At 38.2% G+C, this 24,546-nt stretch overlaps 1 protein-coding gene across 1 annotated transcript in view; it reads right to left on the bottom strand.

Annotated features, from left to right (window-relative positions):
- The window catches only part of LOC112051862 (probable phospholipid-transporting ATPase IM), a 45,235-nt gene that overhangs the window by 5,317 nt on the left and 15,372 nt on the right, over window positions 1–24,546 (bottom strand). The window contains exons 3-18 of the mRNA XM_052886471.1: window positions 19,619–19,831; window positions 18,599–18,804; window positions 16,385–16,515; window positions 13,637–13,836; window positions 12,493–12,711; window positions 11,954–12,062; window positions 11,200–11,339; window positions 8,117–8,296; window positions 7,039–7,149; window positions 6,781–6,957; window positions 5,941–6,112; window positions 5,096–5,200; window positions 4,602–4,754; window positions 3,731–3,887; window positions 642–776; window positions 22–173 (exon numbers count right to left, since the gene is read on the bottom strand). Coding sequence (XP_052742431.1) covers window positions 22–173; window positions 642–776; window positions 3,731–3,887; window positions 4,602–4,754; window positions 5,096–5,200; window positions 5,941–6,112; window positions 6,781–6,957; window positions 7,039–7,149; window positions 8,117–8,296; window positions 11,200–11,339; window positions 11,954–12,062; window positions 12,493–12,711; window positions 13,637–13,836; window positions 16,385–16,515; window positions 18,599–18,804; window positions 19,619–19,831 — 2,560 coding nt within the window. The remainder of the gene's footprint in view (window positions 1–21; window positions 174–641; window positions 777–3,730; window positions 3,888–4,601; window positions 4,755–5,095; window positions 5,201–5,940; window positions 6,113–6,780; window positions 6,958–7,038; window positions 7,150–8,116; window positions 8,297–11,199; window positions 11,340–11,953; window positions 12,063–12,492; window positions 12,712–13,636; window positions 13,837–16,384; window positions 16,516–18,598; window positions 18,805–19,618; window positions 19,832–24,546) is intronic.

Here is a 24,546-nt window from a genome sequence, read left to right as displayed (position 1 = left end):
AATTATATAAAGGTACATTACCTTTAATCATAGATACGTCATTGGCGCCGTCCCCTATCGCGAGCGTGACCGCTTTCCTGCTCTTCTTGATGAGCTCCACCACCATCGCCTTCTGCAGCGGCGTCACTCTGCAGCAGATCACCGACCGACACTGCAGGACCACGTCTAGGAACCTGATCGATGTAGAAAACAAATTTAAAAGTTCATCATGATATCTCAGATAAAGTCTAAGTTCAAATTCATTTATTTCAATTAGGCTATGAACAAGCACTATTGAAACGTCAGGTAATGTTAACAGATAATGGAGACAATTAATCACAAGTCAGTAATTTCAGGAATGTGGTTCTGTCCTGAAATATAGTATACTAAAACCAAACACGAATGTAGAATGTTAATCAAGAAACAAATTTTCATACAGGTAAATTATTGAATATTAAATGTTATTCAAAATATATTAATATTAATTAACTGTGTCTAAATTGTTCTAAGCGTATTAATCTAAATTAATGTCATTAATTTAGGAACAAGTAGTTTGGTGTAAATAGACTAGCGATTATTACCATCATTCTTATTTTTTTTGTTGATAAAAGTTCCACATTAAGTTTGGCAAAGAAAGACACAAGTATAAGAAAGCGACTCACTTCTCCTCCAGTTTGGGATGCAGGCAGTGCACCAGCGAGTGGCCGTTGACCACGATCGCGAACCCGTTGGAGTCGTCGCTGTTGTGATCGTGCGCGTCCGCCGAGTACGGCCCGCCGCCCGACACGTACTCGTTGCTGCAACCAATCTCAACACTCCAGCATTGTGCACTTAGAGTTTACACGTAGAGTTCCAGTGTGACGTGGAACTCTAACACCCCCAATACACTACGCGCGAAGTTAAGCGGCGATAATAGTGTATCCTTGCATCGCTAACTTACGATCGTTGTCGGTTTTGAGCCCGTGTTACTCAAAGCAAACCGAGATTCAAACACGAAGCTACACTACTCGGTTGATTTTTGGACTTCACCGAAGCGTCCGAGCGATTAGTGTATTTGAGGGTTAACTGACGCACACTATCGGACGGCAGGGGAGAGCTTCAATGAAGATTTATAAAAAAATTGCTGAGATTTGATTGTACTCGTAATAGAGGAAAAAATACCAGCACATATCTCCAGTAGGCCTCGAATGCGTCAACAACATATCTTGAGACGAGAAAAAGACAAAATTACCGCTTTCTCTTTAGTGCAATAGCAACGAAAGAGAGATCACAATATTTAAGATTTCGCCACTATTGGTCGACATTATGTCTCTCTCATCACAAGATATCTCATGGCGCGCATCCTAGGCCTGCAGCTTGATGTGGATCGCGATACTCTATGTTTCATCACTGAGTATGAAATATATGCTTTATTCCAATTGGATAAGTATTAAATTCAAAATGTCAAACTTGTTAAAATTGCTCTACCTTCCCATCCTCAGTGTTTGCAAACCATAAGTCAGTATTCAGTTTATAACTGTGTTTACAAACGGCGTTATCTACTTGCTTTTAAAAAATATATTTATTTGACGCACTATACAAAAGTATTCTTCACTTTTTTTACAATTAAAAAAGGACAATTAAACTTGATTTTTATTATTTATAGGCACACAACATTGCAAACTAGCACTAGCGATAGCAGGGTCACAGACAGCCGATTTCCAAAATCGATACTTGTAAATAAGGGTATTACGATTTTTGTTTCAAGAAATTAGACTTTCTGTGAATTATTCTATGCACATAACAATAAATCATGTAGAATTCGTATCTGTCTTCATCATTATTAAAACAGTCAGTATGGGTACAGACTGTTTCAATACTAATAAAGACTGTTCCGAGATAGTTAATGTAAGTGTCGGGACACAAACCTAACAGTCCTACATATACATATACAGGGTGTCCCGTAATTAGTTAATTTTTTTCGAATGTATTTCTCGCAACCCCCTAATTACTACTTCTATTAGTTTTATAGTTCTGTAATATTAATAACTAATTCTACTAGCTTTACCGTTCTGTGATTCTATTTGTCAAGTAATTACGCTACAGATAACATTATTATAAAGGAGATGGTCCAAAATTGTATGGAGCCCAGGATCAGTCTTTGTACCCTGGCGGAAATAAAAGAAAATAATTTTACTAACCATTTTCTATTATACAAATCTAGGAATTTACTTTAGTTCTTTCGAAATAATATTCATTATCTCCCAAGAAATGCAACATTAATTTGAGTAAGAATGGCGGATTGATAACGTTTTCAACGTAATAATCCTTTTGACGTTTGTTGTCAAATGTCATGTAATAGTTGCTTCATGGGCGCCATCTTGATATTACTCAAAAACTTGGGTTTTAATTTTATTTATTTCATTTTATTTAGTTACATTTATTCACTTATTTATATTTAAACAAATACCCTGTATTTTTTAAATTTTAATGATACGGGGATAAGAGTGGACTTGAAATGGACCATCTCCTTTGTACGTGATTACACATTTCTAATTATGTTCAAACTTGTGATAGGTGTAGTGTCTATTGACCGTATGGAATACATACGGAAGTTATCTCGTGAGTGAACAGTGGGAAGTGTTGAACACACAGTGACTGTTAGTGATTCATAATATTGAGTATTTGAAGACAGAAGATTATTTCAGAGGTGTATATATGTGTATCGTGAATGGTGTCCACTATACTGCTATAAGCTTTATCAAATAAGATTATCATGTAAGATTTTAAACACTTTTGAAAGTTAAATTTGTATGTTTGTATTGAATATTTGGTTTGGAAGATAAATTCTGTTAAGAGCCAATAAGATACTCAACTGTTGTTCTTTAAAAAAACTAACGATTACGCTATAGCTTTAGCTATAAAGCAGTTTTATTTTCAAACCATAAATGTTAAAAATACGAACACAAATGCGAGAGCACGGCATAAAATGAGACAGCGGGATAGCCATTTGATTTTATTTCTTTTAAATATCAATTTAGACAAACTAAATAGTATGAATAATCGTAAAATAAACGAAACATCTGACATAAATGTATAAACTATTATATTATGCAGGCTAATTCTATAATTAGAAGAGCACTTCAAGAAGAGAAACACAGACAAGAATAGCGCCGATAGAGTACGGCGAAGTTTGATGTAACGATGCATTACGATACTGCGTTATAAGAAATCAATATTTACGAAAATAGGTGCTATTAAACAGTGAATAATCGACTAATTTTGCTATTATTCGCGAAAGACTGACAAGTCCAAGCGACAAAGTCACCAAGACTTTTCATTCCAAAACCGGAGACATCCTCCGGAGAGTTGCGATAATACTATTGGAATGAAGTTACGTGAACGACGTTTATGCTGTAAAACAATAATTCTAAAAATTTCATTTTAAATTACTGAATATTTTAAAATTTAAATAGTTAATGGATAGGATACAAACGACATCTTATTTAGGACATTTAATCACTTTTTTTTAAATTTTATTTTATATGTGGCTTAATAAATTAAAAAAAACTTACGCACAGAACTGAGAATCTCCTCATTTTTGGATGTCCAATACCAATTGCAAATAACAATCCAACAACCCATACATAGAGTACCCGTCGGCACAGTAAGCAGATCGTAATACAACCGTAGACGAGCTCCAATCACAGAAGATGGCGGCGAGGCATGAGGTGGCAAGGCGGTGAGTATAAGTGTAGCTGTTGGTTTCTACCTGTTGTGTGCTAGTGTGTTAAGTTCCCACCTAAATGTGACGACGGAGACGGCGGGCGCGTTCAGTTTCACGTTGGCGGCGCGACCGGGCGACGGCCGCGACACCGAGCCGCCGCCGTTCGCCGTTTCTGTATTTGAGTTTTTTGCCTCCGATGTACCTGTGTAAAATTGTCGAATGATTTTGGGTAAACAAAGTCAGTCAGTCATCAACCCATATTCGGCTCACTGCTGAGCTCGAGTCTCCTCTCAGAATGAGAGGGGTTAGGCCAATAGTCCACCACGCTGGCCCAATGCGGATTGGCAGACTCCACACACGCAGAGAATTAAGATAATTCTCTGGTATGCAGGTTTCCTCACGATGTTTTCCTTCACCGATTGAGACACGTGATATTTAATTTATTAAAATGCACACAACTGAAAAATTGGAGGTGCATGCCCCGACCGGATTCGAACCCACACCCTCCGGAATCAGAGGCAGAGGTCATATCCACTGGGCTATCACGTCAGAGGCAGAGGTCATATCCACTGGGCTATCACGCACGCACGGGTAAACAAAACAACCATATATTTGTTATAGAACAAGAACCTGCAATAGATGTATACCTCAGTTTATGAAGGCTGAATGTTTGTCAGCCCACGCTCTGCTACCGCAGTTTCTTAGTCTATCTTGCTTTACTACTTAACTATTGTTTGTATTTAGTGATGTAAAGCGAAGGATTCTAAAATTGAAGCAAGGGGTTCAAACGTAGAACCTAACCGTAGCGAGTGATTCAAAGTAAATTATTAATACATACTAAAATAAGAAACTTCCGCCATGTCGTCCGTCAGCAGCTTGCACAGTAGCTGATGTTTGTTGATGCCACAGTACGTACCGTGCGGGAGAAATGTGTTGACGACGCGTATGGAGTCGCGGCACTTGGCGAGCTGGCGGTCCACGTCGTCGTGCCCCGCGCCGTCGATAACAAACACCTCCGCCATGTCGTCCGTTAACAATTGGCACGAGTAGCCGATGTTTATTGCTGTCTCTGTAACAACCAAAACATATATTAATATACTGAGAGTTTTTAAACAAAACCTTTTTTTAAACACCAGAAGAAGAAAAAAGGTAGATCAAAATTACAAATTACAGAAAAAGAGAGCTATGCATATGCTGCTACTCACGATAGACAGCATTAGGCATGCGCGAATTGCAGATTTGTGCCACTAAATGTATGTTATCAAAGAACAACAAAAATTGTGTTTGATTATATCTGCGAAGACTTTTTTAGGAATTTTATTTGTAACACTTATTTTTTTAATTTTTAAATAATACAACATTATTTTGCTATTTTCATTGAAGCAGTCTATAGAATTACCAAGTGTGTACCTTGTTTATCTCCTGTTAGAACCCATATTTTCATGCCAGCCATACTTAGGTTCGCTATCGTCTCAGGCACTCCATCTTGTAATTTGTCTTCTATAGCTGTGACACCTATTAATTAATAAGTAAAATATTAGCATGCTTTATTTCTAATCAGTTAAAATGTTATCTTCCTGTCTTTCCGACTTGAAATAAGAATTGGTAGTACTTTCTCAACATTTGATTTCAAGGGTGAGATTATAAACATATTTTCAAAAATATTTGGCAGCTATCGATGCAAAATAATTGGTTTAAACCAGAAATGAAATCTTATACTAAGACATACAAGATACATAAAGTTTAACAATCGCAATCAGCACTTAAATAAATATTCTGTGAATTGAAACATGTCCCAATTTTTGAGAAGAAACCAAGATTATGGCTTTTAAACAATTTGTTGAAACTGTGTGAGCTTACAGCAAATACACATGAAAAATGTATGAAAATGTGGTCTGGCCTGGCTAATAACTATTCTCGTATAGTACACTCACTCATGCCGTGATAGCCAAGTGGATATGACCTCTGCCTCCAGAGGATGGGTGGGTTCGAATCCGGTCCGGAGCATGCACCTCTAACTTTTCAGTTGTGTGCATTTTAAGAAATTAAACATCACGTGTCTCAAACGGCGAAAGAAAAACAGCGTTTGTAAACCTGCATACCTGAGAATTTTCTCAATTCTCTGCGTGTGTGAAGTCTGCCAATAAGCCTTGGGCCAGCGTGGTGGACTATTTTTCCTAACCCCTCTCATTTTGAGAGGAGACTGAAACTCAGCAGTGAGCCGAATGTGGGTTGATGATGATGATGACACTCACCCAACAGGATGAGATCAGTCTCAATCTCCTCGTAGATAGCGTCGAGGCGCTCGTCGCGGTCCCTCAGCGCCAGCGCGGCGGCCTGGTGCCTCCTCTTCCACTCCACGAACCCCCGCTCCTCGAGCGGCCGCCACGCGAGCGCTAGTGTGCGGAGACCCTCGCCCGCGAACTTCTGCAATTTATCACTATTTGTTCATATCATTGTTTTCCCATTTAACCTCAATAGCTTAACGGTAGGAGCGGTCGGACTCATCACTGACTGGTGGTTCGATCCCCGCACCATTGGTCTATTGTCGTACCCACTCCTAATATAGTTTTTCCCAACTAGTTGGAGGGGATTGGGAATATTGGTCATATTTAAAAGATATGGCAAATATTATTTAAAAAAAAATCACTATCTGTTCATATCTTTGTTTCCCCATTTTCACTATAGTTTCCAACACACACGCTATAATATTGTCAATACAGTACGTCAAGTCGTATCCCTAGGGAAATAATACTTCAATCGAAATATGGTACTTTAACCAACTCCACACTACTTAATTGGCAACTTACTGAATTCGTGCTTATCAACAGAAAAGTATTTTGTTCAAATATAAATTCATTTAAAAAATAACGTACTATCAATTTGTAAGGATACAAATATTATCGGATGAGGCATTTTTTTCACGTAGGTAATGACATAAAATGAAATCTTATGATGACATTTCGCTTACTGCTAAAAAATATGCATTGCAAAATTTGCTCAATGCATAAAAATCATTTTGAAATTAAGGCCTTAAAACGGCAATATGGTCCTTCGAGCCGGATAACAATCGCGGTGTTTTTATTGACACTTACATTTAAATGCTCTTGTGTTTTTGAGTTTACTTCCTCCTGGCTGCTACGTTTTAATCTGTCGTATATTACATTATCAGCACCTTTAGTATATAACCTAATTTCACCATCCTTCTTCAATATCACGGACATTCTTTTCCTAACATTATTAAAATCTAATATACATAACAACTCATACACCTGCAACAAACAAAACATCGATTAGTTCACAATAACATCCATTCTACTAACTAACAAGTGTTTATTGTATGTTTGTATTACCTCTGTTTTACCCATAACTTCTATCGTAATAGTATTAGGCGAGCGTTCTCTGAACACAAAACCAAAATTTCTCGCCGCCGATACCAACGCTGACTCGTCGGGCGACTGCGCCTGGAACATTGTTACAGTTTTAATATTGCTATAACTACTTATGACCATTTTTAAACTTATTACTGTTGTAAATACCGGCTTAAATAATCAATGATTTTTTTCATTCAAAATAAATAAAAAAAAACTTTAAAAAATATATCAAATATTATATTATATACACAAGAATACATAAGAACGAATTTGTAGAACTAGTTGAACAACGAAAGTTAACTAAATATTGTCTACAAAGACGAGTTCTGTGTTCAGGAAGTTTAAAAACTATATAAACATAAAATGTAAGTAAACACAGAATTGTGCATTAGTGCGCTCAGTGGAGTAGCTATTCGGATTTGAATCATTTATTACGATCTCGTGTTGGCTCGTCTCGACGCTAGGTGGTGCGATTTGTTTCCGTAAAAAGTAGGAATTTAGAAAGGGGTAGCGATCGATTGGCGGGAACGACTTGCGATATAAGGCACTCATCGTACAGCCGGCTTCAGTATGCTCGTGGCGTTCGAGCCGTTCACAATTCTTGTTGTGTAATTCTTTATGGGTTACTTGGGATAGGCGGGGAGACTGACTTGAGTGAAAAAGGGGAGTGTTTGTTAACTGTCAAAGCATCCATTAACCCTACACACATCGTTCACAAGTGCGTGACTCCACTTAAGGTTACTCTAGGGTCTTATTTTAGTTGCAGTTCGATTTGTTTATTAAGTTGTCCTGACAAATATTTGAATAACCTTTGTTCGACATTGGTTTTCTTATTTTTTAAATCCTACTTACTTTTACTTTTACTTTACTACTACTTTTTATACTTTTGAAGCCTTCTGCTAAAAATAGTATAAAATCTTGACCGATTAGTAAAATTCTTTCACCAATAGAAAGCTCAATCAAGGAGTAACAAAGACTATATTTTATCCCCGTATTCAGACGGGAATGGGAATTACGCGGGTGTAACTGCGAGGATCTGCTGGTGTATAATACTTACTTGATACTCGAGCCGGCCGTTCTTCTGGTCGGGCATGACGGTGTGGCACAGCGCGAGCAGCCGGAAGAAGTCGTACACGTGCCTGTCGCCCTGCTTCACCGCCTTCAGCAGCTTCGAGTCGAAGAACTTGAACTCCGGCTCGTACTCCGGGTTGTCGGAAAAGTCCAGGGGCTCGGTGCTCTGTGCGACATTCACAATAGGCTAGTTGACACTTTTTTTTAAATGGTCTTAAATTGTTCATTATCGAACTACTAGATTGAAAAAAACATCATATTTTTTTTTTGAGACGTGAATAAATTTATTTTTTTGACAATACGGGCCATAACGAATGGTCTATATATTAACTCTTTTATTAGTAAGCAACTGCTTACTAAAAAAACTTAAAACATCATTAATTTTAAATTAAAATTAGCATTTCAGTCTATATTTAATTATAAATGTTCCCCTAATTAACTGTGAGACTATATTTAGCTCAAAAAGATTCTTTTCCCTAGCATACCTCGACTAATTTAAGTTGACTTTGACTTACTTTAAATTATGTTTGTCTGTTAAATAAACTTTATTACTTTTATCTTTTCATAATTTTGCTTTTATTGTTAAAGGAATAAAGAGAAGAATTAGCTGGTATTAAAAATACAGTAATAAATAACATTTTTCTGTCAAATATCGAATCTATACTAATATTATAAAGCTGAAGAGTTTGTTTAATTGAACGCGCTAAACTCAGGGACTACTGGTTCGATTTAAAAAAATCTTTCAGTGATAAATAGCCCAATTATCAAGGAAGGCTATAGGCTATATAATTTTATCCCCGTATTCCTACGGGAACGGGAACTACGCGGGTGAAACCGCGCGGCGTTAGTCTAGTATAATATATTCACACATGTAACTAAGGCGACCATCATTGTACAATGTACAACATTTATATACAAACATTATACACACATGCAACAATATTTAACGATTTACAGGCAAAAAAAAGCACACAACACCGTGCAAACTATATAAAGTATAGTAGTCGCTAATGCTGAAAGAACAAAAACACATGCACAAACATAAGCCATAACTAAGTGGATATATGGGTATAGTTAGTCGATATATGGTTAGGGTAAGGTTAGGTGTGCAAAGTGTCATAGTATATTATGTAAATGTGTATTACGCTTAGTCATTATGATTAGTATAACACAATATACTATAAACCCCTAGGACCATAAACAATATACTTTTACGGGTTATTAGTTAAATTACTCAAAATAATCTTATCAGGGCAGCGTATTAACTAAAGTAAAGATATTGTTTGTTTTCAGGTTATCAGAGCTAGCAAGAAGAGGTGTTACTTTATCCCGCTGAAAGTTTGTAAATCTATGAAGAGAGCAAGCGAGTTTAATGTCTTCTTAAATTATGCAAACTTTTTAAATTCATCATAGTATCTTATATTTAAAAAATGTTATAAGAATATTTAATTAATCTTAAAATATTGGATATTACAAGATTTTTCACAATGGTATTACATTTCAAGTTACGCGTAATTTCAACGAATTTTAATTTTTTTTATACTACGAGATATTATCGCATAATTCAAGATACATAACATGCTCGCGAGCGTATAGACCTATACACATGGCACCTGCTCGAATTACTGACTAATTGTAATATTCTTATTGTAAATTTCTATTTTTAATTGTAATTGTAACTCAACTCAAATTCTAAACTAAATTAATAAGTTTCACTTAAATATTGTTTGGATGAATACATTGTACCGCAACGCAAATACATGCGGCAAAGCGACTACGACCATTGTAGGGATGTAATAAGAATCAATTTGCAAGACTCCTCATCCTCACAAAAACGTAAAGTTAGTATAGCCAATATTGAACATTAAATAAAATAAAATACAACACACCGCCAAGCGTATAGATTTTAGCTATGCGATGCAGCTTTGTATTCTATTAATTTAGTTTAAGTAAAACCGAAAAAAATACTATTTATGTAATTTAATCAATGGAATACTGTAGATAAGGGCAATGTGTAAAGGTCTTTATAGCGTGTGTGCGTGTGTGTGTCGTACGTGCGTCGTGGCGCCCGGCGTGCTCCGTCCTTGCTCGTGCTCGGTCTCCAGCAGGCGCGCGCGTGCTCCGTTGGCGCCCGGGGTGGCTGTCACGGCGACGGTGACTCCAGCGGGTGCTGTCACGCTGGGGGAGGCTCCGCCGGTTCCCTTGGCCCGCCGCTTGCCTCGCTGCGCGACACACGCGTCACTCACTGCCCTACCACCCCCACATTGTACGTCTACGCGAGTCGCGCGTGCGATTCGCGTTCTGTCCTAATCCTGTGACGTTTGAATCAACGTCTCGTTTTGTGTGTGACTTTGAGGTTGAAGTGATATGTGTCCTTAAACTCTTTATACATGTGTAAATAAATGACTAATGCAGTCACACTTTCAACAAAACAAACAGCACTGTGTTAATTTACTGTATAAAAGTGTACAAAACATAAGACAAGTAAATCGGCCTTTGTCATAAAATGTACTGCTATCTTGTGCACATGCAAGCGATTGTAAAACTTCTAAATCTTGGCTAATCTATATCTATATAATATTGTGGTAGTAGATTCATGTAACACATATAAATGGACAACATAAATGATTATGAACCCCGAAAAGTTTAACGGACAAATGTGATGGTACGACAATGTCAAAAATGTTGCGATCTATGAGAAAATGCATGGCACCATTTTCCACACATAAGATACACAGAACATAAATAAATAAACTCCGATAGTAACTTGTATCTCACACATATATAAGAAAAACCCACTCAAGTCCAAAGCTTTTTAGACACGGACAAAGTATTGCATGATCACTCAAAAAATTCTTTCTATGTTGTCGCAAAACAGTCAAAACATGCAAATAAATTCAATTTGAACCGTGCTGGTCATTTGCGCTCGTACAAAATAAACGTTTACTGTGCTGGTCTTTTCGATGGAACAGCCTACATGCAAACTGGTGGAAAAAAAACTCTATAGTGAAATTGAATCTACTCGTGGAAATATTTAGGAGATCAAGTCGAACAAACGGTGACACTTACGTCGGTGACCTCCACGATCTCGCCCGTGCTCTCGTCGATGACGTCACCGTAGCACACGCCCGCTATCGAACATTTGTTGAACGTCATAATGTTCTGCGTTAATGTGCCGGTTTTATCGGAAAATATGTACTGGATCTGACCTGAAATAGACACAATACATATAAAACATTGAATCAAACAATAGAATAATAAATAAGAAGTAGGATACATTAGGCGGCCTTAACCTTATAAAATTCAAATTTTATTTATTTCAATCAGGCTTAGTATGCTGGCTAAAAGTAGTATTAGGCTTAAGATGCTGGCTCAAGACCGTTTTGTTTGGAAGTCCATGCAAGAGGACGTCCATCGGCTGATAATGATGACGATGAAGCTTAGTATCTTCGTAACAACCTTCCATGCAACCATAAACTTAGGAAAATATTGTAGAGTAATGGATATTCTTCATTAGTGCGGTGCGATGCAATTGCGTCATCGCAACAGCACTCTAAAGCATTATATGACACACGACGTCGCAACGCAATCAAACTTTTTATTTCCACCGGAACGAGATCTACGTGGATGATACGGCAGAGCTGAGCTAACAACTAATATTAAAGTTCGGCCGCTCAGAGATTGCGTTTCTGAAAGGTTGTAAAATAAGAGAGAAAAATGAGGCAATTTTAATTGAATACGTTCGTCCCATTCGCACGACCGACAGAAACGCAATCTCTGAGCGGCTGGACTTTAGAATGAACATTTACAAATATAACAATACCTAATTCCTCGTTTAAGGTTGTGGTGCGCGCTTTGGCCGCTGTCCCAGACTTTTCGTAGTACATTTTTTCATCCCAATTTATTAAGAAACTCTGTGCGAATCTTATTACCTGAAAAAAAAACAAGTCTTTAGTCAAGTAAATAATATGATTTACCAAAAGTATGACAAAATAAAACTTAAAGCTAACAACTCTCCCACTCACTGACGTGCAGAACACGCACATCGACAGCAGGAACAGCACTATCTGTGCACGTCACTAGCGTCACATACACGCCTCCTTACCTCGACGGAGACGTAGAGCGATATAGGCACGACAGTGTTCATGACGATGGCGTAGGAGAAGAAGACGAGCAGCGCGATGACGATGGCGCCGGACGCGGGCTCGGCCGGCACCAGCGTGTCCCACGGCAGGTACGCCTGGAAGTAGCGCCCCACCAGCCACTCCCACACGCCGCACGCCACCGTGCAGAACACGCACATCGACAGCAGGAACAGCACTATCTGTGCACGTCACTAGCGATGCATACACGCCTCCTTACCTCGACGGAGACGTAGAGCGATATAGGCACGACAGTGTTCATGACGATGGCGTAGGAGAAGAAGACGAGCAGCGCGATGACGATGGCGCCGGACGCGGGCTCGGCCGGCACCAGCGTGTCCCACGGCAGGTACGCCTGGAAGTAGCGCCCCACCAGCCACTCCCACACGCCGCACGCCACCGTGCAGAACACGCACATCGACAGCAGGAACAGCACTATCTGGGGGCGCACAACACTACAGCTACAGACACGCTCTTAGAGTAACTTCAATTCACACGAAAATATACTCGAGCATCCTTATTATCGCAGTGATTTTGTTGATAAAACTTTTTTTTCTTCCTGATCTTGGTCTTGTGTTCCATCACAGAACTTAGCCTTTTGACTTTTTGACGGCCTCCGTGGCGCAGTGGTATGCGCGGTGGATTTACAAAACGGAGGTCCTGGGTTCGATCCTCGGCTGGGCAGATTGAGATTTTCTTAATTTGTCCAGGTTTGGCTGGTGGGAGGCTTCGGCCGTGGCTAGTTACCACCCTACCGGCAAAGACGTACCGCCAAGCGATTTAGCGTTCCGGTACGATGCCGTGTAGAAACCGAAAGGGGTGTGGATTTTCATCCTCCTCCTAACAAGTTAGCCCACTTCCATCTTAGACTGCATCATCACTTACCATCAGGTGAGATTGTAGTCAAGGGCTTACTTGTAAAGAATATATAAAAAAAAGACATTTCCTACACAGGAAAGAAGTATACCTACTACACATATTTAATAGGTGAAATGTCATTAAGTTAAGTCTAAGGTTGTCAAACATACTATATTTACGAATATATAGCTAATTCTGAAAAAATCTATATTTAGGTTAATAAATGTTGATAAACCTAGTTACGGCACTGTCTATAGCAAGACTCAGCATAGTGTGAACAAAGATCGCAGTTTGTGTACGACACACTAACGGCCAGTTTCTTCATCGTAAGTAACAGTCAAAGTAACGTCATAAAGCAAAATTGACGGCCTTAATCACGGAAAAATAAAGTCTTCTTTACTACTCACTACTTTAACTGTTACTTTAGCTTTACATGAAGAAACTGGCTGTAAGACAAAGTGAGCCGACAGCTGACTTTACATAATACATCTAAAAGTCCCACTTACCCCTATAATAAGAAAATTAAGTAGCCTATCTATACTGGTGCGCTTGAACTTGGTCTTGCCCGAGTTCTGCATGAGCTTGGTGTCCTTGCCAGCGAACACCACCACGCCGTAGCACCACGACGTGTTGCGCAGCACGCACCCACGTAACAGGATCTTGTCGTTGTCCAACGAGAAGTGCTGCTCGCGCCAGCTCAGCGTACCTGTACGAATAGTTAGACGAATAGTGCTTTAGACAACATGATTGAAGTAAAACATCTTTAAAAAATAAAACAATACGTAAAAGAGAAACTTGAAAATTAGTAACGGTTAATAGTGCCATCTCTCGTGTAGGACTTGTTTTACTTGTTTGAAGCGGGCTAACTTGTTAAGAGCCGGCTTGTTTGCTGGTAGGGTGGTAACTAGTAACTAGCCACAGCCGAAGGCTCCCAGCCAGCCAGACCTGGGCTAATTAAGAAAATTTAAATCGGCCCAGCCCGGGATCGAACTCAGGACCTCAGTTATGTAAATTCACTACGCATACTATTGGAGGCCGTTCTTGCCACTAGTGGTAGACAACGTATTTCTCTCTTCACAAGAAATATCCTTGACGCATCCTTATGAGCCTACAGGAGTCTGTTACAAAGAGTAGATTTTCTTAAATAATAATAAAATAAAGTTTCCAAAAAAAACGCGATGATAATCTATACTAATACCTAGATACTATAAAGAGGTAAAGTTTGTGGTATTGTAGGGGGTAATCTCAGGATCTACTAAACCAATTTTGAAAATTATTTTAATACTAATAAGCCACGTTATTTGTGAGTATCATAGGCTATATTTTAGTCCCGTATTCACACGGGAACAGAAACTACGCGGGTGAAACCGCGGAGTGGCGACGAGTATCAGATAAAAATATACCCGTCTTGGTATTGATTCATTGTTTCCATTCAAATCTTTCAGCTAACAACAATGCGGCTATAGGTATAGAAGGAAGCGACTCACAAAGCAATCGCGATGCCGTCAATTACATTCTAATTCTGCATCAAACTATCGCTTAGTTACGAAACCGCAAATTGCAGTGTGTGCGGTATATTCTGCAATATTCTTGCGCTTATCCGATGTTGCAAGAGGAGATGCGAATAACATTTGCGACGAATACTATATCTACTTATGCAAATTACTTTAATAAGAAAACTCATCATCATCATCATTATCAACCCATATTCGGCTCACTGCTGAGCAAGAGTCTACTCTCAGAATAAGAGGGGTTAGGCCAATATTATGTATGTTTGATAAGTAAATTCATTTACTTGTAATATAGTATACCCATTAACCTCTTATAATAAAAGGACGCACAATCATGTAGAAAATTTTACTTAAATACCTAAAGGCTTTTAAATATAGTCCAATATTCAATAAAATGCCAAATTCAACCTTAAGGATTGAGTTTAAGGTTGAATTTGCAAATGTGACTACTTGAATTGAGTGCCAAGAAGTTGTGTTTGACACTCATTGAGTGGGAACGTTTTTTGGTCGCTGATTGTGAAAAACATTAAAACCCATGATTTTATATGCGGGTTTACCCTAACTAATTATTAAGTTTTTAAAGAATACAATCTGATTATATTTTATTGTAATTTCCGTAAGTAGATTTAAGATACTTATTAAGATATTTAAAATTACTAAGTATTTATCAAAGGAATATAAATATTGCTTCTGTATATTAAACCTCGCATCAAAAACAAAATACACACAGCGGAAATGTAATGTTTGTCTCATACGACTTATTTGCGACATCGATTGTATTTAGATTAACTTCGACGTCTGCAACGCAAACAATTTCCGCCTATTCTTGCATAATTGCACCAGCTGTTAAGGAACAGGACGTGTATAGATAGATACACATATTCGTATATGTACATTGAACACATATTACTATATCGTTATAGCGTTTATGTACAATATAGATAATATTTATTCCTTATAGAGCGGAAAATACAATGAATCATCCAAGTTTCTCATCGTTTTATTTACCTACTGAGAATTCCAGCAAGTTATAAGTAGAAATCGACGATATATATATACGATATATAGCTTTTCAAGTTCGTTCATGACACTCCCATAATATGCGGGCGACGGGCGGAAAAACTGCGCGGGTGTGAAATCGTGCGTGCGGGGAAGTGAGGTGCATCAGTCGTGGGTTTTTCAAGCATCGCTACACGCCCCCCGGCCCGTGCGGACCATCCGGAGTGTTACGAATGAATTTAATAATAAAATTAATTGTACTTGTGGTCTTTAACAATTTTATTTATTTTATTTTATTTACCTTGCCCAATTTCATGGGTCTAGTTTAACGGGAGTTACCCCAAAGGTTACATCAAGGGATGTGTCAAAATATGCGTTTTTTGCTGAATAAACCGGCCATATCTTTTTTTTAATTATATAATTTACCGTAGACTTGAGTATACGGTTTAAATTTTCAACTTAATACACGCGAGTCTTGACAGATAGACAGACAATCAAAAAAGTGATCATATAAAGTTTCCGTTTTTTCGTTAAATACGAATCCTTAAGAATATTATTGTAAGAAATAAATAAAATATTCTTTGTGTTGCATATTCAGATTGAGACGTTAAGTGTATTGGCTATGGCCATCTAGAATTAGTGCTTTCGTGACCTTTTAAAAGAATTACGTACATTCTGAAGCTATCGTGGCATACTGAAAGGCTAAAAGCTAAATGAATTACGTAAGTACGAGTAGGTACTAACCTTCAAACTTATTAAGTAGATTGTTGGGCGTCTCGCAGACTATCTCTCCGTCGAACACGCCCAGTTGTGCATCGTCCTGGCCCATAGCGGCCGTCTCCAGAAGGCACTGACGACATTTTAAGTTCGTCTCCCTGCAATAACAATACAACATTATGTAAACCTTTACTATACTACAGCCCTACACTATGTGTACTGTTCAAACAACAAACTAATTAAAAATGAGGGTATAAATCGAGTAGCGCTGTATAGTCTGGCAAGTTGATGACACTCCCATGATATGCGGGCGACGAGGGGAAAGACTGCGCGGATGTGAAATCGTGCGGGGAAGTGAGGTGCATCAGTCGTCGGTTTTTCCCTGTATAATATGTATAATTAACAAATTCAAAATAATTAAACAAAATTTTGATTTAATAAAGAACGTGTGAAAAAGCAGACATTTGAACTTGATCTTTAAGCTGTTATAAGATAAGGTTAGGTCAAGAGTAATAAAATTATTAATTACAGATTCATATACTAACACTTGACATCTGCTCGCCGTTTTTTATATCATAGACTAACGGACGATCGCGAATTCGTACGCGTGAAATTCTGTTTTACTCGAATCCCGCGTGAACCATATAAATTTACATGGTTTCAGCATGATTATGGAGCAACATATAAGTTTAGCTTATATGTTGCTCCATAATCTTGGTACTCTATCTTCCAGTGAAAGTCTCAATAAAATCGGTCCAGCCGTTCCAGAGATTAGCCCGGACAAACAGATGGGCAGATTTTTTTAAAAATGGCTTGATTAATGATGTTTTGGTACCATGTAAATAGCTTTAAGCTTTTGAAAAATCTTATTTATTTTGAAATCACAGACATACACTTATTTTATTTATATATTGTATTGATGACGATTTATCAAGTGTCTGCCTGTGATAGCCAGATCTTTGTGATTTTATAAAAACGAATAGTTGGTCAGCCAAAGTAATAATTAATTTATTACTTACTGTAGCTAACTATGGAGTTTGACCATGCCGACGTTGGGAAGTAGCAAGTTTAAAGGGACCACACCTTAACCGTCCAAGTATAAAACGTACATTATAAAAACTAATACACTAAACCTTTCAAAAAAGAAATGTTCAATGAGATATTGTAAGGTGTATACCCACATATTTATATATAGATAGTTTATCTTAGTGCGTAAAGATATAAATTTATATAAACAAACAATGAATCATTGATAGGATCATAGTATGAGTTTCGTGGGAAATGTTAATTAATTATTATCATATCATTATTATTATTAGTAGATGATGTCGTAGTGTTAAAAAAATAATACATGAAAAAGTATACATTATTTTCTATCTTCACACTGAATGAGTCAGACTATGAATAATGGATTTGATATCTTGCCAAATAAATCGTTTGTACTATAGTTTTCAATATTGAAATTTGTCATAGTGTACATAGTATATAATAGTATACCATATGTGTTGTGTATTTCCATCAGTCAACCCCATTCATTAGATACCCATATTGAGGGTATTGTGAAAACGTCCTATTTATTTGATACCCATTTTAAAGGAATATGTAAAAATATGTAATCCACCTTTTTGTGACAACGGCCATATTGGACCGATTTCCATCACATATGTATAGCTAACAACTAATCTAAACTAATATTATAAAACTGAAGAGTTTGTTTGTTTGTTTGGTTGAATTTGAAAAATTATTTCTATGCTAGATAGCCCATTTATCGAGGAAGGCTATAGGCTATATATTATCCTCGTATTCCTACGGGAACGGGAACCACGCGGCGTCAGCTAGTTCATCTATAAAGCAAAAATACGAAATCGCTTCATGCGTTCGGGAGCTACGATGGATGGATGCATGCGTCTATAAATCAGTCTTTATATTCGAAAATAGAGCCGCGATAGCCCATGGATATGACCTCTGCCTTGAATTCAGGGAGCGTAGGTTCGAATCCGGTCCGGGGCATGCACCTCCAACTTTTCAGTTATGTGCATTTTAAGAAACCGAATATCACGTGTATTGAACGTTGGACGAAAAACATCGTGAATACCTAAGAATTTTCCTTCCACATTAGGCCAGCGTGGTCGACTATTAGCCTAATCCTTGTCATTCTGAGAGGAGACTCGCACACAACAGTGAGCCAAATATGGGTGGTTAATGATGATGACTCGAACTCTAAAAGAACGAGGATCTTACCCATCCAGCTCAGCAGTCTCAATGTAGCAGAGACCGTTGGGTTCCGAGCTGCTGAGCAGCAGGATGTCGGCGGCGACGAACTGGTCGTTCTCCAGCCGGATGACGTCTCCCACCTGAACAGACGCCCACTTCTCCTCCACAAGCTTGCCATTGCGGAGAGTCTTCGCTCTTCTGTGGTTCACTTGAGAATCGTTTTGATGACGTTGCTGCAAGCAAATGCACTTAATATAGTATTCTTCTAAACATACATAAAAGCGAAAGGTCTCACTAGAGCTGTGATAGCCCAGTGGATATGGCCTCTGCCTTCGATTCCGAAGACGCAAGTTCGAATTTGGTCCAGGCCTTCAACTTAACAGTTATGTGCATTTTAAGAAATTAATTATCACGTGTCTGAAACGGTGAAGGAAAAACATCGTGACTCGCATGAAAACCTGCATACCTGAGAAAGTTCTTCATTCTCCACGTGTGTGAAGTTTGCTTTGGGCCAGCATGGTGGACTATTAGCCTAACCCCTCTCATTCAGAGAGGAGACTCGTGCTCAACAGTAAACCGAATATGGGTTGTTTATGATGATGATGATGATGGTTATTAATTACGCAATATCAAAAACCGACTGATCTTGACATACAAAGATGAAATTTGGTAGGAAGGTAGTTTGTAGTTCGTAGACGATCGCTAAAACTGATTTTACGAGAGGGTCAGTTTAACGAGGTCTAAGGGCGGACGCTAGTAGGCAATACCTATATATTTTTTTAACATGAGCAATACTTTCTCCCAACTTAAAAGAATTCATGACCCTTTTCCCTGTAAGTAAAAAATTCAACTGTTCTAGCGATTAGCCCGGACAAACAGACAGACAAAAATTTTAATAATTTTGTTTATATGTTAATATAGTGTAAATAAGTATAGGGACTTTGACTACACTAGACTAGACTTTGCGACAGGGTCGGATTAAGGAGGTCCAAGGGCGGGGGAAGTCGCGGGCGTCCGCTAGTGTACTGATATGAATAAAACACTTACAAAGTCGTCGTAAGCGTCCTTGACGGCAGTGAGGGCGAGTACCCCTATGAGCGGTATCGCGGTGGTGATGGGCGTGAGCGACGAGATGGCGGGTATCAGCTGCAGCACCAGCAGACACAGGAAGTAGAAGTTGGCCAGCCGCTGGAACTGCTCCAACAGGTTCAGTGGCAGGAACGTTATGATCGAGTACTTCGACGTCTTGATGTAGTTGTTCTGTGACAGTCAAAACGAATTTTTTTAGAAAAGTCTGTTTTATACAGGGTGCTCGGGAGTTTTTCCCATAACTCTAGGGTTATATTCTTTAACAAAAAATTATTCAAAATGTTCAAGGAACATGTGTTCTAAAATGAATATTTTCGGAGTAAATAATATTTCTTTTAACATGTGTATGGGACACATGTTAAAAGAAATATTATTTACTTTTTTTTTAAGCATCCTTATAGTAACGACGTAGCCTAGTGTCACAGTATACATATTATATCTTTACTCTGCTATTGTCTTATTGTTTTACGTATTTTAAAATGCAACGATAGATAAAGACGTGTGTAACATGGATAGTCGGAATTATTTGAATTATTCGCCTTTCATCGAGACCGAAAAGCTGCTGAAAGAGCCGTGATAGAGGCTATATGACAGAAAACTTCAGTGCACAGAAGTATGAAAGATGATGCCTGGGCCCAAGGACCTTTGAAAAAGACCTTTGTACTGTTTGTGTTTTGTGCCGCTTTTAAAGCGAGAAAATCTGCATACCTAATCTAATAATAATTATTATTGCCGTACTATTTGATATAAGCTTCAACTAGAAAATAAACCAACCAAACTCTTAGGCTGCCAGTCTACCAAAGCGGAGCGAGGCAGCGGAGCCGAAAAACGGAGAAATATTAACCAATAGGATTGCACAACATATCCGCTCCTCTTAAGAGTTAATTTAAAAATGTATATAAAACCGGTAAACGGAGCGGGGAATCTCCTAAGGGGAAGCGGAGCGGACAAAGTTTCTTCGGGAAGTCACTTTTCTCCGCTCCGCATTAATCCGTTTCTCCTCTACGCTCCGCTCTGGTGGACAGGCAGCCTTACCAAGAACTTATTAACCCTTGTCAAACACAGCTTCGGCAGCAGTCTACGATAGATTAATCAACCAATGAAATCGGTTTCTTATTAGTTGATTTTTCTTATCCTATCACTCATCTTCTGAGCTCAACTTTACATTAGTTTATTTTCATTGAAAAATAGCTTAGCTTCGATAAATATTTTGATTGAAAACTAAACTAAATAGTAGCATTTCTACATGCCCACCATGCCATCGTACATGTAGCCGTATTATGATAAATTGATAATACGTCAACGACTACTTCCCTTGGATTTATTATAGGATTTACTTTATTGCTCCCGTAGCAGACTAAACGTAGGCGTCCAGAGATACGCATTATACAAATCAGGCGCATTGCATCAAACGGATTTTAGTATTCATTGTATACAAAGTCATACAAATGCGTCCACTGATCGGCATCGTACGGATCACATCGAATGGATTTTATCTACCGTAAAATCAAAAGTCCATCTGATGCGATGGGTCCGATACGTATGCGGATATGTGGACGTCTACCATTACATGGAAGGAATCAACATATTAAGAACCTCAATGTAGCATTAAGATTTAATCAAATTAATCTATACTAATATTATAAAGAGGTAAAGTTTGTAAGTTTGTAAGTTTGTAAGTTTGTAACAATTTTTTGAAATGGGGTAATCTTCGGAACTACTGGACGGATTTCAAAAATTCTTTCACCAGTAGAATGCTACGTTATCGGGGAGTGCTATAGGCTATATTTTATATTTCTATCATATATAACTACTGAGATATCGCGGGTTTTCTCTTACAGGTCAGACCGAAAAACTTACTTATTCGCATGCGCTGCCTCAACCATTGCGTATAACTGAAATAAATGTATGGAGGCTTTTTGAACCTTTAAAAGTTCTACAAAAAAGTCCGCGACACCATATATCTATCTTTTATATTTTAGCAGATATAGTACCTTTAGTACTTTAATAAATTATTTAAATTTTAAACTAAGGTTTACGTCATTATTTACACAACTAAACTTAAATCCTTATCAAAATAAATGATTTAATAATCACAAGGATATTATAGAGATAAGATTTGCCCTTTACAGTATGTTAATTAGTTATATAGTTTCGGAGATAATACAAAATTTCTGAAAGTCGCAGAAATGCCGCTATATGACGCCCCGCGGTTTCAATTACGTGGTTCCCGTTCCCGTATGAATATCAGGACCAAACATAGCCTATGACACTCGCAAATAATGTAGCTTTCTATTGGTAAAAGAATTTTCCAAATCGGTCCAGTAGATCCAGAGATTACCCCCGACAACCACACAAACTTTACCTCTTTATAGTATTAGCATAGAAGTCGCTTGGGAAATTATAGTCTTTTGGTCATAGCACCACGCACAAAAGGCTGGACCAATTTTGCTGAGGGTAGGGATAGGATAGAGGTAGGGGTAGTGTAGGGTAGGGGCAAGGTAGAGGTAGGGGAAGGATATGGAACGTATAGGGTAGGGTAGGGTGGGGGTAGGGTACGGGTAGGGTAGGGGTAGGATACGGGTAGGGTAGGGTTAGGGTAGGGATAAGGTAGGGGTAGGGAAGGGTTAGGGTTAGTGGTAGGGTAGGAGTAAGGTAGGGGTAGGGTAGGGGTAGATTAGGGGTAGGGTAGGATAGGGTATGGATAGGTTACGGGTAGGGTTAGGGTAGGGTAAGGTGGGGGGAGGGAAGGGTTAGCGTTAGCGGTAGGGTAGGAGTAAGGTAGGGGTAGGGTAGGGTAGGGTAGGGTTGGGTAGGTTTACGAACAGGGTAAGGTAGAGGTAGAGAAGTTTACATCAATTTTTACGTGGACGAAGTCGCGGGCGTCCGCTATATATAATAAAGAAAAAAGTCTGCTGGTGTTGGCATTGACGTGATACGGATAAACTAAAATATGTTTTTTATCTATACTAATAACATAAAAATAGGTAAATGAAATGAAAACGTATTGTTTTAACAAGTTTACTTTTAACTGATTGGGCTGGGATCTTATTATCTCTATTATGTGCTAAACCTGTATCAGAAGGCTCTTCCATGACGTATAATAATAATTCTAAAACAATAATAATAATATCTATAAAGTAGGTAATACATAATCCTACTAATATTATAGACGCGAAAGTTTGTATTGATGTATGTTTGTTTGGGTGTTTGTTACTCTTTAACGCCGCCACTACTGAAACGGTTTGACTGAAATTTAGAATGGAAATAGATTCTACTTTTCATCCTGGAAAAATCCGTGGTTCCCGCGAGATTTGCGAAAAACTAAATTCCACGCGGACGAAGTCGCGGGCGTCCACTAGTATATTATAAAACGTCTAAAACTCACGTTTTATAATATATTGGAGACATATATAGATACAACGTTGGAGTATGCCCGACTAGTTTCGAACCCAACATTTTAACAACAACTCCAATGAGTTGACATGAGTCAATGAGTCCAATGAAGATGACATTCATGAACCGTCAGATAGTGTTATGTAACGGAACCTTCACTCCCCATCCCTCAGCCTCTCTCCCAACGCGCGCTGCGAGCGGCTGCGGGCGCCATCGCGTCGCAGTTTGGATCGTGCCACGTTGCAAGAACCAGTTCATGACTGAGGGCCCCGTATGGGTTCGAATCTAGTCCATACATACATACGCATGGCATACATAATAAATTAATAACAAAATTTGATTATTGCACTTAAAACTTGTTGCACTAAGTCTCAAACATTAGCAAAAATATTTGCAAAACAACTGCGAACGACCACATAACGACGTTTGGATATTATATAAAATATCCAATATGCTACTCCACATATAGCAGCTTCATTGAGAAATTTAGCAAAACTCTAAAATAAACTGTATCTGTGCCAAGAAAACACCCTATATGACACATGGTTCACACAATGCGGACTGCATATGGTAGCAAGTTTAATTTAATTTTTATATTTACGAGTGGATTAGTCGTGTAAAACTATGATTTCAAGTAAACAAAAGTGTTCTGTGCACGCAATTTTGTTTATTACTATTATTTATGTAAACTGTAACAGACCTTCTAAGACCTTGTACTAACTACGAGTATTATATACATATTATGTGGTAGTTGGTACTGAGTATTATACCTACCATACTAATTTCCAGTTCTACAAATAAGATGACTGGGAGTTCAAAGGGATAATCTTTAAAACATTCATAGAAGCCTTTGATAACCAGGCTTTTGTCATTTTATAAAAGTCAAAAAATTGTTGCGCATGCTTATAGCATATAGGTATAGCCATACATACATATACATATAGTTTGTGGAAGCCTTTCTTTCTAATATTCATTATATACCTATTAACTTTTAAATGAGCGAATTAGTGGTATCAGTGGATACAAACCGTTAGGCAATAAATTAAGCTATGCTAATATTATAAAGCTGAAGAGTTTGTTTGTTTGTTTGATTGAACGCGCTAATCTCAGGAACTACTGGTCCGATTTGAAAAATTTTTTCAGTGTTAGATAGCCCATTTATCGAGGAAGGCTATAGGCTATATATTATCCCCACATTCCTACGGGAACGGGTACCACGCGGGTGAAACTGCGCGGCGTCAGCTAGTAATAAATAACGCAAGTTAAAATATTGCAACAAACTCACTTGAGTTACGTTACGACGTTTGTTGTTTTCGTTAATATGTGCGATCCTCATTAGTGTGTTGCGTTGCATTGTGGCAACGAATAAACGCATTGTATGCCAACACTTGCGACTACTCAATGCTTAAATGTATGCCATTAAAAATATAGGTACGGAAAACGACGCAGCGTCGTCGCAACGTAACATAAGCCACTAACGAGGTATCGCT

This window comes from Bicyclus anynana, chromosome 17 (genome assembly GCF_947172395.1).
Source record: "Bicyclus anynana chromosome 17, ilBicAnyn1.1, whole genome shotgun sequence".
NCBI classification, from domain to species: Eukaryota; Metazoa; Arthropoda; class Insecta; order Lepidoptera; family Nymphalidae; genus Bicyclus; species Bicyclus anynana.
Note: the sequence above shows the minus strand (reverse complement) of the source record. Positions and strands in the feature narration are given on the sequence as shown.